This window comes from Protopterus annectens, chromosome 8.part0 (assembly GCF_019279795.1).
Source record: "Protopterus annectens isolate FY-2018-M chromosome 8.part0, PAN1.0, whole genome shotgun sequence".
In the NCBI taxonomy this organism is placed as follows: Eukaryota; Metazoa; Chordata; order Ceratodontiformes; family Protopteridae; genus Protopterus; species Protopterus annectens.
The window spans coordinates 1,376,443,533-1,376,463,144 of NC_056741.1; the positions used below are offsets into that span (position 1 = coordinate 1,376,443,533).

The 19,612-nt window shown below is 39.3% G+C and overlaps 1 protein-coding gene across 1 annotated transcript in view; it reads left to right on the forward strand.

The window, feature by feature from the left end:
- The window catches only part of BACE1 (beta-secretase 1), a 705,087-nt gene that overhangs the window by 535,497 nt on the left and 149,978 nt on the right, over positions 1-19,612 (forward strand). The window contains exon 8 of the mRNA XM_044080958.1: positions 5,470-5,641. Within this exon, the coding sequence (XP_043936893.1) occupies positions 5,470-5,641 (172 nt within the window). The remainder of the gene's footprint in view (positions 1-5,469; positions 5,642-19,612) is intronic.

Here is a 19,612-nt window from a genome sequence, read left to right on the forward strand (position 1 = left end):
GAACAGAATGTCCCTAGGGACAAATAAGAACATGTTCATCCAGAAGGAGAAAAGGGAAAAGAGCCCCTTGGCCAGGAAGGCAAGAAAGAACAGGCTAGAGCAGAGGGGGCAGGAGGGAGGGAGCAAATATAACAGTGAAGAGAAAGGCATCTACTGTTATGGTAAGATTTTACAGAACTGTGCTATGTCCTTCCATATCACTGTTGCAGAATTTATAACTGAAGGGAGAGTACAAAAGCTCAAGTGGAAGTCTGGGAGGAGGATTGCATGGAAGAGCCTTCTAGAATCCCATGCAGCATAGCCCTGGAAATAATGTCCAACTTGTATTGCTTACTGAAAGTATGAACAGAACCTCAAGTAGCAGCTTCAAGGGTGTAATTGGTATCCAGCCCCTTGACAAAAAAGCACCAGAGGAGGCAACAGCCCTGGTACAATGAGCCTTTACTGATGAGGAAAGACAATTTACACTAAAAAGAATAACAAAAAGAAAATGGCTTTAGAAGTCCAGGAAGAGATGGTTTGCTTAGAAACAGCTAAACCCAAAGAGCTGGTTTGAAAGGAAACAAAAAGCTGCTCAGATATGCAAATTCACTGTAGTTTTAGCTAAGTAATACCTGAGCTGTCTATGCAAATCCAAGGTGTGAAGAACCTTCTCACTGGCAGACTGCAGAGAAGGAAAAAAGGAAGGCAGATGAATAGACTGATTAAGGGGCAACTCAATGACTACCTTGGACATAAAAGGAGGATTAGTATGAAGAGACACCCTGTCTCTGTGGAAAACTAAGAAAGGAGGAATAGCCATAAGAACCTGATGTTCAGACACCCTCTTGGCCAAAGTGAGATCCAAAAGAAGAACAGTCTTCCAAGTACACTGTTGTAAGGAATCTGAAGCAGTAGGCTGAAAAGAAGCCTGAGTAAATTTTTCTAGAAAGAAATTGAGATCCCAGAAAGGTGGAATAGGCTTCCTGGGAGACCTGATATGAAGGATGCCTTTAAAAATTGCTTGGAGGAGTCAAGGGCAGACAAACCAGAAATTGCTTACAGGTGAGCTTTAACTGAAGAATATGCCAACCCAGCATGGAGCAGATCAAACAAATAAGAGATAACCAGAGGAACCTCCACAGAAAGGGGATCCTGATGGTGAGAGAGGAACCAGACAGAAAATCTTTTCCATTTGTACAAATTTGATTTCCTGGTAGTGGGCTTCCTGGCCTCCTGCAGGACCTGAAGCATATTCTCAGAAAAGAGGTGCCTGTCACCCACAGCATCAGTTGAAGGGTGGATAAGTGAGGATGGATAAGAGACCCCTTGTTTTGTGTGACAGGTTCCACCAGGTGAGGTAACTTGTGGTGCTTGCCCCTGACCAAGTGAGAAAGAAGGGGGAACCAATGCTGTCTAGGCCAAAAGGGAGTCACTAGCAAGATTTTGGGAGAGTCCTGCCTGATCTTGTGCAAGACATGTGGTAACAGAGGAAGGGGAGGGAAGGCCTACAGAAACACCCCCTTCCAAGGAAAAGACAGGATGTCCACTTTCCAAGCCAGAGGACTTGGGACTCTGGAACAGCTAAACCCAAGACCTGAAGAGCTAGTCTGCAAAGAAGGTCGGACCTTATACTCCCTTGCTTTTTGACATACCACATCACTGTGGTATTGTCTGTGAAAATTTTCTGGGGCCCAGGATGAAAGAGGGAATGAAAAGCTTGAAGAGCAAGGAGCAGAGCCATCATCTTCTTTATACTGATGTGGTCGGACCTGTGATGAAGAAGTCAGAGACCCTGAACCTTGACAGAGCTGAAGGAGGCTCCCATCTCAGGTCTGAGTGTCTGTAAAGAGCTCTTGAGTTGGGACTGGTGCCTGGAAAGGAAGCCCCTGTTGAGGGTAAGTTGATGAATCCACCACTGAAACTTCAGCTTGAGACAAGGAAGGAAAAGGACTGGGAAGTCCAGAGGGTGGCAATGTTGGAGCCACACTGACCTGAGGTACGGCTGTAGCTTTGTCATGTGGAGCTTGGTGAGAGGGAGCATGGGAATGGTGGAAGCTATGAATTTAAGGACAATGAGAAAGTCCCTGGTTGTGACTGAACCAGAGGAAGAACAGACTGGAAAAAAGCAGTAAGAGACAGGGCCTTGGGAGCAGGGAGAGATGCCAGCATGGGGATGGTCTGAAGCCTGCAACCAAGGAAAATATGATCCTGAGAAGGGGTCAGAGCTGATTTCTGAAATTTCATGGTGAACCTCAGACTCTGCAACGGGGAAACAGTAAACTGGAGATCTTGAATCTGAGCATCAAGGAGAAAAGCTTGAATGAGCAGATTGTCCAGATAAGAAAAGATATGAACTCCTCTCAGCCTGCAAAAGGCAATGACAGCATTTGGTGAATAGCCTTGGGGCAGCAGAGAGACCAAACGACAAAGCAGAGAACTGAAAATGCAAGGAAGAAACAGAGAAAGTGTAAAACTTTCCTAAAAAGGGGATGGATGGGGATATGATGGTAGGCATCCTTGAGATCCAGAGAGACCAGAAAGGCCTGGGGTTGAAGAAGGGGAAATAAAGTGCGACAAGACAACATCCTATAAAGGATGGAATCTTGAGAAAGATGTAAAGCTGGGAAAGGTCCAGAATTTGTCTTCATATGCCCTCCTTTCTGGGAACCAAAAATATTCTGGAGTAAAGTACCCTCCTTACCTGAGTAGGAGGCACAGCTTGAGTGGTGCCCTGGATCAAAAGAGAATGGAGCACCTCTGGGAAAAGAAGAATCTGTTCCCAAGGAGGTTGAGAGATGCCCAAAAAAGGGAGGAAGAGATTTACAAGCCATGAAATAGCCCTCAAAGATAATGGACAGAAACCCAAGAGTCTGTTGTGCTCTTTAACCAATTTGGAAGAGACAAGGAAAGACAGAGGGGTAGGGAACCTGGCCAAGGGAAAGGGGAAGCAAATTATTAAATGGAACCTGGCTTATCCTGAAAAGTAGTTTTTTGGGAGGTAGAGGTTTGAGTAGAGTTGGCAGGAGGCACACTTCTGGAACCCTTTTTTCCTTTAGGTGGAGGACAAGACTGCCTGTGAACAAAAGCCGATATGGTGGGGTAATTCTTCTGAAACTTAGAAAAAGGAGAAACAAAAATATGTTTCATTTCCTGCAATGCTTTAACATTATCCTGGAGAGACTTAAAAAGTTCAGCAGCAGCAACACCTGAAAGATTTTTATTATCCAAAGTAGTATCCAACAGTTTGGCTTTAATATCATCAGGCAAAGCCTGAAGACAAAGCCAAGAGTAATGCCTCTTAACACAACCAAAGGCAGCAGCCATGGAGGAGGCATCAGCCACATCATAGCTGCATTTGATAGAGTGGCGAGCAACCTGAGAGGTATTGCCCAACAGGAAAAAGGCAGAAGCCTTTCTTTCAGAGTCAGGGAGGTCAGAAACCACTTTGTAGACCTGAGAAAGGAAGTCCAAAACATACCTGGTCATATGAGTTTGGTAGTTGATGACACGAAAGGATAAAGTGGCAGCAGTATAAACCTTTTTGCCCAGCCTCTCAATGGCTCTACTATCTTTATCTGAAGGAAGCAACTTGGTAGAGGACAGCAGCTTGGATAGCTTGTCAGAAGAGACAGACACTACAGAAGGATCAGCAGAAGGGCATTTATAAAGAAATTTACATTCGTCAGACACCTTGTAAAATCAATCAGGTTTCTTGGGAGCAGGGGGCTGAGAATCAGGGGCCACAGAAGTTGCTGAAAGGGTATCCAGGATGGCAGCCAGAACAGGGTGAACAGCTGATAGCTTATATCAGAGACTTGAGAACAATCCCACTTAAAAAACTCCATCATGCGGGCAGCAGTATCCCTAAAGGAGGGTTCCTGCAAAGGGGAATCAGGAGGAATAAAATCCTCTTTCTCTGAACCATAGATCAAGGGGGGAAAGGATTTGAGAAGAGTAAGCCAGGGATTCTTCCCCAGAATCCAGATCCTCATCTGAAGAGTCTAGTTCCCTGGGTCTTTTAAGAGGAGTGTAAGACCAGGGAGGGGCAGGCACAGACACCCCTTGAGGAGACATTAAAGCCATCAAAGCATTAAATAATCCCTGAATAAATTCCTGCCACTGCCATTGGGCATCCTTAAATATAGGGGAAATATGCTTGGTTTTCGGTTTCTATTTCTGTCGGACGTCTGTACGAAACATCCTTGGTGAGTCAGACCCCAGTGACATTCAGTAAGAGTAGTAGGGATCTCCTGCCTAAGATCTGTGGAATCCCCCTTGGGCCAAGGAATATAATCAGCAGAGTTTCCCCCTCAATGTCAGGAACAAATGTTTGTAAAGCCTCTAAGGACATGTGAGAAGATGGACCCATGCCAGCCTCCTATGAGGTCACAACAGAGGAATCCAAAGCATCAAGAGAGACATGTGGGGGTGGCTGGACAGCAGCCATATCAGACCTAAGTTTTTTTTACCTTTTTGTTGGCAGATGGCTGAACCTCGGGACAGGACGTTTCAGCAATAGCACCCTGAGCCAACAGCTTAAGACTTTGGTTTTCAAGGTTAATAGATAAAAAGAAGATTCAACTATGTAGGGTCTTAGGGACATAAACCTGTCAGAACACTGCATATGGTCATGGGAAGCACCCAAACAGAAAGACTGGTCGTGATAGTCTTTATGTGTAATCTGCCTATCACACTAACATTTTCCCTTTCTGGATGATATGAACTCAACAGCACTAAATAAAAAAGAAAGATAAGAAGAAACCCCAACAGGGCAGTTATCTGAAACATTGCTTGGCAACCAGCACAGCAGAAGGGCATTCAGACCGATGTTCAATTATGGCATTTGGTCTGGAGGCAAAGAAGTTTGGTGTGTTTATGTCTTTTGCGTCTGTACATCACCTTTATGCTCTATGCCTTGCGCGGGGAGCATATTTGTGATGTACGATACCTGTAAGTACTAACAACTTTGGTATACTGGCCACCTGAGCTGGGCTGTCCTTGGCAGGAGATCCCTTCATTTATGAATACTGCAACAGTGATATGGAAGGACGTCATGTGGTAAGCTGACTCATGAGAACAGGACTATAGTGGACATGTAATACCCAAGTAACATGATTCCAGCCCTACTAGAAATAAATAGTAGGACGATACCAGCCCAGTAAATAATTTACACCTGGATGGCACCTCATGCATTGTTACATAGGTATAATGGGCATATCAGAGGTGGCAGGGATAGTTGGACTTGCATAGAAAAGTGAATGGGAAATGATGGCATACAAGACCAAAATGAAAACTAAACCTACATGTCTGATGACTCCAGTAGACATACAGGGTTAACACCACAGGAGATAAGGTGAGTTTGCTATAAGACAGATTAAGAAGTAACTGTGACGATACATTGTTTCTTTACTGCAAACCGTTAACGTTAAAACTAATCATCATCAAATAAGAGTTGCCTGGATGCTAAAATTTCCTCTTTTTTTTTAGCAATATCTGCGTCCTGTAGAAGATGTAGCAACCTCACAGGATGATTGCTACAAGTTTGCTATCTCTCAGTCTACAACTGGAACTGTAATGGGAGCAGTCATTATGGAGGGCTTTTATGTGGTGTTTGATCGAGCACGGAAACGTATTGGTTTTGCAGTTAGCACTTGCCATGGTAAGATCAGTGAGAAAGTTGTGTATCATCTGTTTCCTGGTGTAAATCATACAAGGTGATAATTTTGATGCCTAAAAATAAATGTTATCAAGTCCCAGTTTACCTTGTTATTCTGCTTATAAATAAGTTGACTTTTTATTTTAACAGCACTTGTTTTTAAGATGACTCCACATATAGGTAGGTCATGTCTAGCATGCATGACCTCTTGCACTTTTGGTAAGCACTGTTGCTAGCTGCTTGCATACATGTATCAGTGCTTTCTTGGTGATTTCCTGGTGTTTCCATAGAGAACAACAGGAGAGATGCCCAAAGGCACTGGGACCATTTCTTGTTACAAGTAAGAAGCTAAAGTATATATAAATATTGGCAAGGTACCAGATGTATATCTGTGGAAAGGACTTGTAGCATGTGCTGCCCATAACGGTAATATATGTATTTTTAATTAATAAATAAAAAATAATAAAAATAAAATAGTGACCAACTGAGGAAATTTAAACTGCGATCTGTGGACAATGCTAGCTGTATACATTGATCATAACATTGAATGATTTTTTTTTTTCTGTTTTTTAAATGATGATTGAAGTAGTACGGCTGCATGCATACAACAGGAGGACTATCTGATAAGACCACATGGGGCAGGTGTTAACACAACAAAGGATGCTTTCAATGCAAAAGACTATATACACTCCCTGAAAGTGGGTTAAAGGTCCCAGCTCATACTGTAACAGTCATACAGTACTGTGGACTGCGTGTTAAGGCTGTATGTGTGTATGAATATTTGTATGTATAGTATGTGTGCAGGGGAGGGAGATGACAAGCTGAGATACATTACTGTGGGTATATTTTAACTGATCATTTTCAAACATCTTCTAATGATGTCCAGAAAATTGTAGTAGGAAATATCAAACTGTTTCAGAGATCTTACCATCTGTTTGCAGTGTCAATGGCAAAATAGGTAGCTCACTCAACTTTGGTGCAAGAAGTCCAGAGGGCTGTGGGTTCTATTCTCACTCCAGGTGACTGGATTGCTGACACTGCAGCGCAGGATTGGGAGGATGGGGTGATGCACTCCTGAGTGTGCCATCCTTCTGATGGGATATTAAACCAAGGTCCCATCTGATTGAGTTGGTGGTAGTTCAGATGGATGTAAAAGATCTCAATGCATCTATCAAAAACAGTAGGGGATGTTCCCTGATGCAATGATTAAATTTCCCCCATCAGTATAAATACCACCTCTGGTCTCCCCTGAAAAAAGGCCACTGACCTAGTAGGGCCAACCCGGTCAATAAAGATTAAAAATAGTCAATAAATGAAATATTGATAGGGACTATGGATAGGCCTACATGGTAATTAGAAGGTACAAGGCTTCTGAAATGCATTATATTTTGTTCTGCAAGTTTTGAATATATTACTTCTGTTCAGAATGGAGAATGCAGTACTTAACCAGAACATACATAAAGTGAGTTGTTTCTACAACACAGTAAAAAAAAAAATCATACAGGTTTCTTCATAACACTGACCTTTTCTGTCAGAGATTATCTGCCATGGACTTCCAAGATGGCTGCACATTGAGTAACAGCTTAATTCTAACTCTCCCAGTGTGAAAACAGAAACTCATCAGAGAAGGCCAGTAGACTTTTGTGTTTCTGGGTACATTTCAGTAACTGGCTAGTAAGTGCACTGCCTGGAAAAACAGCAAAAAAAGAAATACAGAGGACTTAAAAAAATCAGCTACAAAAGGTGAGGAAAAAACACTAACTGGGAAAAGTTCTGCAGCTACAGTTGAGAGTCGATTATCCATACTAATTGGGACCTAGGGTACTTCGGCTAATCAAATTGTTTGGATAATCAAACATATAATTGAACCAGATAAAAAAACTTCTAAAATCTTTTTTTTTTTGCATGTAGGAGTACTCTTTTCAACCATTCAGTGATTCCAATGGACAGTAAAGGATCTTTTTCACACACAAGCTGGCAAAAAGCTTAAAAAACATGCTCAAGCAAATATGTAAAATGTTTACATATTCAGACTTTATGATTTCTCCTACCCAAAAATTTTGGAAGGCTGGTTCTGATCACTGACGTTTCTGATAATCGACGTTCAGATTATCAACTGTCTACTGGATTCAGCAAGAAGCAGTGCAAGCTCCGGACATGACTTCCAGTAACCTAGAGGAAGGTATAAAACAACTCCACACAGACCTGATTAAAATAAATGGAACACTGTTGGAGTATATCCACTCAAACACACATGGCTGGAATAAATGGAAGAAGTTTTAAAAAGATATTCAGGTGAAGTAATAAAACTGCAAAAATGAAAGGTCACAATGAAGAAAAGGCTGGCTGAATGTGAGACTGCTCATGAAGAGATGTTTCAAAAAATAATAGAATTAGAGGACAAGTACTTAGAGAAAACCTGAGATTTTCAGCTGTACCAGAGAAGCTGAAAGAAACAGACTGCATTACTTTTATGAAAGCACAAGTAAGCAACTGGACTAGTATTCCATAGCAGGAGTTGTTAGTTGAAAGGACACATTGTGTGTATACTCCAAATCTGGTCATGAGAAAGCAACCTAGACCTTTAATAGTAAAGGTGCAATCCTACCAGCAGAAGGAGTTGATTCTGACAAAACTGTGGCAGAAGGACAAATTACTAAAAGAGGGAGACAGCAGAGTGTTTACGGAGAATGATTACTCACGGTACACCAAGTAGAAGAGAAGTAAATTTTTTACACTATTCAGGGAATGTCGACTAGCAGGTGTGAGATTCAACTCTGAGATTCAAAATTTCACGTTTTTCCCACTTGCTCTGTCCTCTAATTCTACTATTTTTTTGAAACATTTCTTCTTGTGCAGTCTCATACTCAGCCAGCCTTTTTTTTATTCATTTTGGTCTCTGCGTTTTGCAGTTTTATCACCTTATCTGAATGTCTGTTCAAAGCTTCCTTCATTTGTTCCAGCCTTTTATTGTTTGATTTAATATACTCCATCAGTGTTTCATTTATTTTAATCAGGTTTGTGTGCATTTGTCGTATACTTTCCTCTAGGTTACTGGAAGTCATGTCTGGAGCTTGCACTGCTTTTTGCTGAACAGCTGCAGTACTCTTCCCAGTCAGTGTTTCTTTGCCACCTTTTGTAGTTGATTTTCCATCAGGTACTCTGTATTTCTGTTTTCCTGGCATCCAGGCAGTGCATGTACTGATATTTACCCAGAAATGTAGGTCCACTGCCTTTCTTTGCTAACTTTCTGTTTTCACACTGGGAGAGCTAGAATCAAGCTGTTACTCAATGTGCAGCCATCTTGGAAGTCCTCCAGAATAAAGAAATGTATGTATGTATATATAAAAATCTACCAAAACAGCAGAGACATCCAAGGCAGAAACGCACTTGACCACTACAGCACAATACTAATCACGGGACATATAACTCTCCTAAACAGTGTGCCACTCAACCAAAGCCCCTAAGGCAAAACAGCATGCCAAACACACCAGTCATAGGTGATTCAGTAGTGAGGCACACTGAAGTCCCACTCACTAGGTTGAATAAGGAGAAAGTAACAGTAAGCTGCCTGTCAGGCACCACAATCCACTACATAACGTACACACTCAGGTCTATCAACACCAGATACAAATATGACTCTGTCATTGTACATGTGAATATGAATGAACTGAGACGTACCTCCCTGGACTGCATGAAAAGAGACATGGAGGAGCACTCGGAGTATGTAGCCCAAGCGGGTATGACCCTAGCCTGAGCAGCATCCTACCATCACCCGGAATGATACCACAGTACAAGCAGAAAATGATTGATTTCAACAATTGGCTAAGTTTCTGGTGTCATTCTAAGGTGATCCAGTATCTGCCTGGGATGACATGATTGACAGACCTCGATGCTTTGCCAGAGATGGCCTGCATCTGTCACCCCTGGGCTTCTGGATACTGGCCAAGGCTCTTGCCACCCCATACTGCCTTTTTAGACGGTGTTCCAAAGACCAAATTACCACCGTAACAGCTACAAACAAATGCAATCTGAGGGTCATGCTGCTCAACGCTAGAAGTCTAAATCTCAAAATGCACTCGCTCGAAGCAACATCGACATTTGTGCCGTAACAGAGACCTGGTTCAAGGCAGCAGAAAGCACCCCTGCACTACCAGGCTATGACTCATTCCACACCTTTTGACCCAAGAACTTGGACTGAAGCTCCAAAGGCAGTGGTGTTTCCATATTCATAAAGGATGCACATACCTCCAGACTGTAGCCCAATATAAAGCATCTGAGATACTTCAAGTGCAGCTAACATTGGGTAAGACAGCAATTCAGGTCATAGCCTGCTATAGGTCCCCAACCATGTCCCAAGGCTCACACTCCATGTTCCTAAGCACCCTGGAGAATATTAGGGTCCAACCTAACACTCTCATACTGGGTGACTTCAACTACCCCTCCATTAACTGAGAAAACTACTAATGTACCAATACACTTGCCCAACGTTTCCTGGAATTCATTAATTCCAATGCGCTGGACCAGCTCGTTCTTACTCCTACTACAAGTAGCAAATCCTTGACCTGGTCATTACTAACATGGGCATCTGTTTCTCTACACCAGTAGTCAGCTCCTCCCTGGTTAGATCTGACCACAAACTAATCACTTTGGAAATCCATATCCCCCCACCTCCACCCCCGCAGCACTAACCACCATGAAAAACTTCTCCAAAGCTAACTTTGGGCTCCTAAAAACAAAGGTGGCTAACTTTACGGCACCCATGCAAATGGAGAATAGTTGCATGGCCGCAGAATCATGCACCAGTGCACTGTGCAAACACGTACAAAAATGCATGGATTTTGCCATACCCAATAGAACCAGGACACTCTACTCTAAAAAAAGGAAGTCAATCTGGTGGTCCCCTGCCATAAACAAACTCTACAACAGAAGGAGGAAACTGATGCGGAATAACGTGAAGTCCCAAGACTGGAAAAACTCCCTTATCTGCCTCAACAAAAAGTTGAGATCCCTCATCAATTTCTCTAAAGCTAGCTATGAAAACAGAGTTGCAGCAGATAGTAAAGACAACCACAGGGCCTTCTATAGTTATGTATAGAATTTCCACGGCAATACCCAGATTTGCTGTGAGAAATTGCACAATGGTACCTCCTATACCAAGCCAACAGATACTGCCAATTTACTGGCCGACAGATTCACTGCCAACTTTACCCATCTCCCCACCCCTTAAAGGAAAGGACCAGTCACAATACCAGTAGACTGCCAGGCACCCAGTATTGCATCTTTGTTGTTTTTACCCAGTATTACTGCTGCACAGGTTAAAACAGCACTGTCCAAGGCCAAGAATACAGCTTCTATGAGACCTGACAATATCCCTGGCTGCGTTCTACATGAACTACAGAGTGAACTGGCACCACACCTGTGTGCCCTGTTCAATCACAGCCTCACCTCAGGCTTTGTCCCTACCAAATGCTACAGTCATCCCTCTCCACAAAAGAGAAGTGACTACAGACCCTAGGAACTATCGCCCCATTAGCCTGATGAGTCTGATATGCAAAGCTATGGAATGCATCATCATGGACCTAATAAACAAGGATATAAGGAATCTCCAAACTCTGGATCACACACAGTTTGGTTTTATGAAGGGTAGATCATGCCTGTTCAACTTGGTCAACTTCTTTGAGTCAATTACCAGAACTGTGGATGATGGCATGGTGGTTCATACAGCCTACCTTGATCTGGCCAATGACTTTAATACCATTCCCCACTCAGTAATCCTAGAAAAACTCACTAAGCTAGGCATCAACCCCTATATCACTAGGTTTGTTGCAAAATCGCTCATAGCTAGAACCCACAGTGTGAAAGTAACTGACTCCAAGTCAGACTGCTGACCAGTCACGAGTGGAGTCACACAGGGTTCGGTCCTGGGTCCTCTCTTGTTTGATATCTACTTCTCTAAAGTCCAGGCCAATACAAAGGGACTCTGGCTGACAAAGTTCCCAGACGATTGCAAGTTGGGAGCTACTCCCCAAGTGATGTTGACATCCTACAGAAAGGCCTCACTGAGACCAATACTGGTGGCAGAACCATGGCCTTAAGCTCAATGCCAAATAACGTGTCATCATCCCCTTTGGGAAAAACCCGGTTCCTCTCTTTTGACCACCACATTGCCACTGTGGTTAGAAAGTCCTTCTATGTGGCACATCTCATTACTAAGGGTTTTGCATCCCAGAAGAAAGTGGTCATTGTCTGCCTGTACTATTCTCTCATTAGGCCGATCATTGAGTACAATGCACCATTTGGCATGTACCTCACTAAACACCTGCAACAACTGGAGAGGCTGCAGAAGTACCTCACAAAGAGGATACTTGGCCTTACACATTTGTCCTATATGGAGAGACTCAAAAAACTCCCAACTATTCTCTGTCTCATATCACCTACTTAGAGGCGATCTCTGCTTGAATTACAAAGCCATGTCTGACCCAGCTCTGTTAGAAATGCTACATCTACAGAAATCCCAGTCCCTTAGTACCACATGCTCCAGAGATCTCAACCTCATTTCCACAATCAGCAGTTCATGCTGGAGAGACAGGTTTATAACCCAGAGACTGCCCATGCTATGGAATAGACTTCCCATACATGTCAAGCAGAGCACCTCACTGGCCCTCTTCAAGAGAAATCTTGATGAGTGGATGGGAAATAGAAAATTCACCCCAGGGATCACTCCAGTGGCTTTAATCGACAGAGGCACTGGGAACTAAGATCGGGTGGCACGATGCCAGGGTAATCCCTATGGGCTAGGCTTGTAAAGGCTCCAGGGCCATTATCCTAGTACACACTTATAAACCTGTAAGAGGTGACAAGTCATTGTGGGATGTCACCTGTGTCACCTGTCTGTCTTAACAGGGGTTACAAGTAGAGGACAGTCCTACACATCATGTGCCCAGGCATACTACTGTGTTACTATTAACAATAACAAAAACTGTAAGCATCTGTTACGCTATATCATATGTCTAACTGCTAAACTATCCTGACTGTAGCTCTAGCAGAGTAAAGGCCATTGAAAATCCATACACAGCAGCACACTGAGCCACACATTTATAAAAGCTATATAAAGTAAAAAACCCACAACTTTCAAAGAAATATCTCTGTGAATGTCGTTACATAAATACAACATAGAGGATATCAGGCTATAAAATAATAATATACACTTACTAAATCTGGTTGGTGGGTCCCCGGCAGTCTGCTTTTTGCAGTGGCATGGGTCATCTTGTCAGCCAACATTATTACTCCTAACCAGATGTGAAATTGCTCTATATAAGTAATGTAAGTGTTACTTATAGTCTGAAGGCTGCTACACAGTTTGTGTTAAGATTTCTCAGGTTAGGGTTAGAGTTTTAAAGTTATGAGTTATGGTTTTAGTGTTACGGATAGTATTTTATGTTTAGGGTTAGGATTAGAGTTTTAGGGGTAGGGTTAGGGTTTTAGAGGTAGGGTAAAGTTAACAGTTTTATGGCTATTGTTAGGGTTAAAATTATATGGAGAGCTCTTATATCGAATGGCTATCAGTTTCAGTATAAGAAAAAAGTTTGAAAAAATGTATTTCTGATTTCACTGGGTGGGCATTACTCATTTCTCTCACTTTGAGGAAAAAAACTTACAAAAATGAGTTTTGCACATCTAGTAGGAGTAAGTACCTCTCAACCTTTGTTCATGAATTCTGGAAAAGCCAACAATAATGGGGGGCAAAGGCCCAAAATATGGACACATTTGAAATATTGCTCTTGCAAACTTGAAAGGTGATAGAATAACAGATTTTGCATTAAAATACATTTTCTGAAGGATATGAAACCTGAAACATAAATATCTGTCATTATTTTATAACTCCAGTTCTCAGAGATTTGCAAGAACACTGCAAATTTATGAGCAACAGACCAAATATATGAGGCAAAAAAACGAGACATATATACACCCCAAAATGCTGGATCCCTGTCCACTGTCAAAAGTCAGTCATCAAATCCTTTCAAGCTTCTGCATGATGAAGGAGACCTCTCGTTGCTCCCATCAAGTGATCCTTATCACCACAGTAAGGGGGAGCATTATCAGTGTCTCTTCTTCACCCAACAATAGCACTATGAGCCATCCATACATCTTGATATGCTGAGTACTGGAAACCTTATTCAGCTGACTAGAACATAGTCTGGAACATCAAAATCCTTCAGTACTAACAGTTCGCCAATGCAGAATGGGACATAACACCAACCATAGGCCATCCAATTAATTTATAATGGTGTTGCATGACCTTTGTCAGCTCCCCCTCTTGTTTCTGCTGCAGTTCTGTGTGAAATATTGCAGACATTATATCTGACCTGGATAGAGTGCTGCCTGCCCCAAAATTCAGTAATATTTTAAGGCATTATGGCACCTGTAGACATATGCTCATAGAGACCCTGTTAATGCCAGAATCATGTTGTCAGCTTTGTTTTTGACCATTTTGTTACTATCCTAGCAAAAGGTATGCATTGCAGAAGAGTATCTACTTGCTTCTGAAAAATAAATTTTTGTTACTGTAGTTACTATGGTGCTGCTTACTGTGATGGATTTGAAGTCTTCTTAAGACACTCAGTCTTGCTGGCTGGATTCTGCTGAAATCAAAGTCTGGTTATAGTTGCATTCACTGTCTGTTGCATACAGAAACTTGCAGAATATACACTGATGAGAGAATATACTTTGCAGCATCAACTTAGAGCAGTAACAAATAACTTTTTATAATAAACCACAAGGACTTCTGTTACAGCTTCAGAAACTGTCCTACTTTACTTCTCATATAGTACAGATGATGTGAGAGATATAACATTTACTTCGGGACAGATGTGTCCCTACCAATACCCCTAACATAACTGGATTTAATACAGACTTGATATATATTTTTAGTTAAATACACACCCTCTTGGTTTTGGAAAGATACTGCCTTGATGACGCAAATGCTGACACATCTGTTCATGTGCAAATCCTGATAAGTGCAGAAAAGCATATTTTTAAGGAAACGCCTTGTGGATAAACTTTCTTAGAAAATCATATTTTTCAAGGAAACGCATTGTGGATAAACACATGTCCTGTTTTTCATTCTTTAAAGAAAGCAGATTAGTTTTTTTCTGATATATCCTGTTTTTTTACATTCTTGCCAAGTCTGTAAGAAGTCAGCTTTCTTGATGTGTGTGTAATGCACTCATAAGCAAGTTCCTTATTTTTTAAGCCACAGTCATTTAGTATGGATGCTGATCACGTATTACTAAACTCTGTTTCTGCATTTAAGCAAGCTTTATTTTATTCCTTATTTATGTTGCATATTTGTAGCAAAGTTACTTTCAACCTTAGTATATTGTTGAGCATAATCTTACAATTCCCTCTTTTTATTTTAAAACATACTTAAAACACTTTATACTGATATGTATTTTTGATCACATTATATAGAAAACACATTAAGAAACAAAATATTTAGTCTTCTTTTGCTACACAAGTCAAAATGCAATTTTACATAGTTAATACAGGATCAAGTATTACTACTAAAACTGAATATATTTAACAACTTTTTCTTTTGCAAACCATTTTGTGAAAATATTTCATCAGTTATAGGCTGTCTGCTTTAATTTTTTTAACTTGATTAATTTATTCTTTTGCAGTCACAGAATTTAATTTATGACTTAGAACTCTTTTATTAACTCTTTGCGCCTGTTGAATTAACTCTTTTATTAATTATTTTATATCAAAAGATTAGAGATAGACTAATATCTATAAGAGACAAGAACTATGTGCTACTGCTGAAAATATACAGTTTCAATGTCATTTTAACCAGAACATTGTGGTCATGTCTCTGAACTGCCCATTAACATCTTGGTTGACAGTGAAGTGAACATAAAGTACTGAACTGGGCTTAGATAATAAATATTTGAATGCAATTATTTCAGTATATTTAATACTTGAGGATTTAAAAAAACATGATGTGTGTACTAAAGAATGTTATGTACATATTAGTCCGTTAGATGTATGAATACAGTATTTAATTTTCCTTTAACTGGGGTAACCAATAAGACTCAAACTTAAAACCAGTGATAATATTACAACTTGACAAATTAATTTTGAACTTAATACAATGTATCCTGTACAGTATGTATTTACACAGACTGTTTGCTATCCATGCATTTCAATCTAGTAGCTATCCTGGACACAATTTTTTTAAAAAACATGTTTTTTCACACATATTTGTTACTAGACAATAATTTAATTTGTACTGAATTATTTTGTATTTGTACATAGTCCAATCTACAAATTTAGTAACATTAACATCAAGCAAAATCTTGAAAAATTCTTATGTCTCTTTAGAAGTATCTAGTGAAATTGCCACCAGAGGCAACTACATACCCAGAAATTAGAAACATTTATGCTTTTTGCATACCAACATTGTCTTGCCAAAAACATATTAAAAGTAGTGACCATTCTTGCTCAATTTTTACATATCTTTACTCTCTCTCTTGTATAGCTTTAATAAAGCAATTTTAAGCAATCTTTTGCATAACAGGTTGTAAATACAATTTAATACTAAACAATACAATAATAACTAGAATGATAGCTATTAGCAACTTGTAAAATATTTTATCCTGTCAGGTTTAATCCAGTATTTCTAATGCACTAATACCTGTCCCCCCCCAAAAGAGTATTGTCAAGAAGGAATTAGATATTTCTTCCTGTAGCTTTATTTTATACCCTTTTGCAATACTGCTCACACAGTCAATGTAAAACTGAGAAAGTACCCCTCCCCCTGTAGTACTGCAGTATTGTTTATTTGCTTTATGCTGTGAGAATAAAATGTATACCAGCCCAACACGTTGGTTATACATTTGCTTTATTAGGTTATTAAACTATAGACCTTTGTCTGATTTGATAATTTTTTGGCTGTTTTTTTTCTGTTGCCTTTGCTGTCTACTTCTAATAGTAGTTATTTGTACCCTCCTGTATACTTTATTTGAACTGTATGTATACTATAACCCATCTGTTGGCTATACTTGATGTAGCTAACGTTTTTTACTTTTATCAGTGACATATATGCACAATTGTGATATTTTATTACAATTACCAAATAAATGTTGCATGTGAAAATTTTAACAATTATGTTTTAATAACAATAAGTTTTTTTAGAAAACCTCAAGCCACTTGTTTGGCAGTCAGTCTTGTTTCTTATCTTATCTGCTCAACATTTCCTGTAACTATTCATCCAGTCTAGGAAGGTCTGAGCTCACATTTCAGTTAAACCTTTTAGCATTTTTCCTTTAATCATCTGTTAGTAAAATGCAGTTATAAAACACTTAGTGTTATATTTGTGATTTGCATAACTATGCAAACTAAACATTATTTTACAATTAGCTTACATATTTTTTAACTTTTGATTTCAGTATTTTTATTTATTTATTTAACTGTTCTGCCATTCATTTTACAAAGACTGTTTGACTAATACCTTCTGTGATTTTATTTCTTTTTAAAATTCAGAACTTTAACTGTTTGGTGTGGTGTTACTATACAATTATAAAAAAATGTAAAAAACAAATAGATATTAGCCTAACTAGCACATTTATATTTACATTATTTATATTTGTTGTCTGCCTTTTCTCTTGTGCTTTTTATGAAAAGAAAATACATGCATGTCAGTCTTGTGACTTTAAATCTTTATACAAGCTGTCAATGTTGTGACTTTAAATCTTTACTCTTATTAACTATTTTTATTTAATTTTTATACACTAGAACTGTTTTGTTTACCTTTTGACTATGTTATGAGAATGGCAGTCATACGCTCTACTTTACTGTAGTACTGATAAATATATTGCTTTTGAATGGAAGTTTTAAACATTTGACAATGATTTGTATTTTACCATCCTACCATGTATGCTTAAACATTTTCAAAACACAACCATATTATAAAATATATCTCTTTTGTACAGATCAGCTGTAGTTTCCTGCTCTTTCCCAGTGCTCACTTAAGCTCAACTAATTTATTTCCTTTATTTTGTAACTGCTGTGTAAGAGTTTCCTGTAATGTTGCATGGTCATCCTGACATTTTTTAGTAACCTGTTCTGCTGAATTTAAAACTCCTATGCACTTTTGGAAAAATGTTTGTATAACTTGTCTAAACTTGCTGAACTCATTGTGTCTGTCTCTTAGAAGTTTATTACACTCTTTTGTAACAAAATGTACTAAAGGTCCTGTCAGTAACTGAATTGACTCTTGTTGCAACTCTGAGATTAACCTTTCACATGTGGTGACAGGACATAACTGTTCAACATCTGAATATAATGGAAACACTTGACTCTTAGTTAATTCTTTATCATGAAAAGGTCTGTCTTCACAGGCTATTGTTTTTTGTTCTTTAAGTGCAGAAAACCATATTTAAAAAAAACGCCTTGTGGATAAACTTTCTTAGAAAACCATAATTTTAAACTTTCTTAGAAAAGCATATTTTTCAAGGAAACACCTTGTGGATAAACACATGTCCTGTTGTCCATTCTATAAAGAAAGCAGATTAGTTTTTTCTGATATATCCTGTTTTTTCACATTCTTGCCAAGTCTGTAAGAAGTCAGCTTTCTTGATATGTGTGTAATACACTCATAAGCAAGTTCCTTATTTTTTTAAGCCACAGTCATTTAGTATGCATGCTGATCACATATTATTAAACTCTGTTTATGCATTTAAGCAAGCTTTGTTTTATTCCTTATTTATGTTGCATATTTGTAGAAAGGTTACTTTCAACCTTAGTATGTTGTTGTGCATAATCTTACAACTTCGTCTAGTAGCTTGCATGTATGAATGTACGTATATATATATATATATATATATATATATATATATATATATATATAAATATATATATAAATATATGTGTGTGTGCGTCTTTGTGTATATATAATTTGTTCTAATGGACAATTACAGGCCAGTAAAGCAAAACCCACTAGCTATGGATATGCATATTTAAGCCTTGTTATAGCATAGTACAAGCAGAGTGTTTTGAGTATGCATAAGAAACACAGGCCTTTTATACCTAGCTGATGTCCATTATCATTAGGGTGACTGCAAAATATCCCAACTAACAAATTAAAACAAAGAGTGAGAAGGTCACACTGAAAAACCAATCAATAAAAACTAAATGAAAACTCCAGCCAAGCTAGAACGTCCAATGAGTGACCTCCCAAACCTCCTGTGACAGTGGCACATGGGATATATGCAAATGACCCTTATGAACATCAGGTGTTTCAGCTGTACGGCGATTCTGATTGCCCATGACTTTTACATTTGAAGTCATTTTAATGGACAATTTCAGGCCAATAAAGCCAAACCCCACTAGCTATGGATATGTATATTTCGGCCTTGTTATGACCTCGTCACCATAGCACAAGCAGAGTGTTTGACTAGTATAAGAAACACAGGGTTGTTATACCCAGCTGATATCTATTATCATTAGGATGACTGCAAAATATCCAAACTAATAAATTAAAACAAAGAGTGAGAACGTCACACTGAAAAAACAATCAGTAAAAACTAAATGAAAACTCCAGCCAAGCTAGAACTTCCAATGAGTGACCTCCAAAACCTTCCGTGACAGAGGCAGATGGGATATATGCATGCAAACGATCCTTACGAACATCATGTGTTTCAGCTATATGGCAATTCTGATTGCCCATAACTTTTTATGTTTAAAGTCATTTTAATGGACAATTTCAGGGCAATAAAGCCAAACCAACTAGATATAGATATGCATATTTTGGCCTTGTTATGACCTCGTGAGCATTACACAAGCAGAGTGTTTGACTAAGCATAAGAAATACAGCTTTGTTATACACAGCTGATGTCCATTTTCATTACGGTGACTGCAAAATATCCCAACTAACAAATTAAAACAAAGATTGATATTGAATTGTAAACAAAA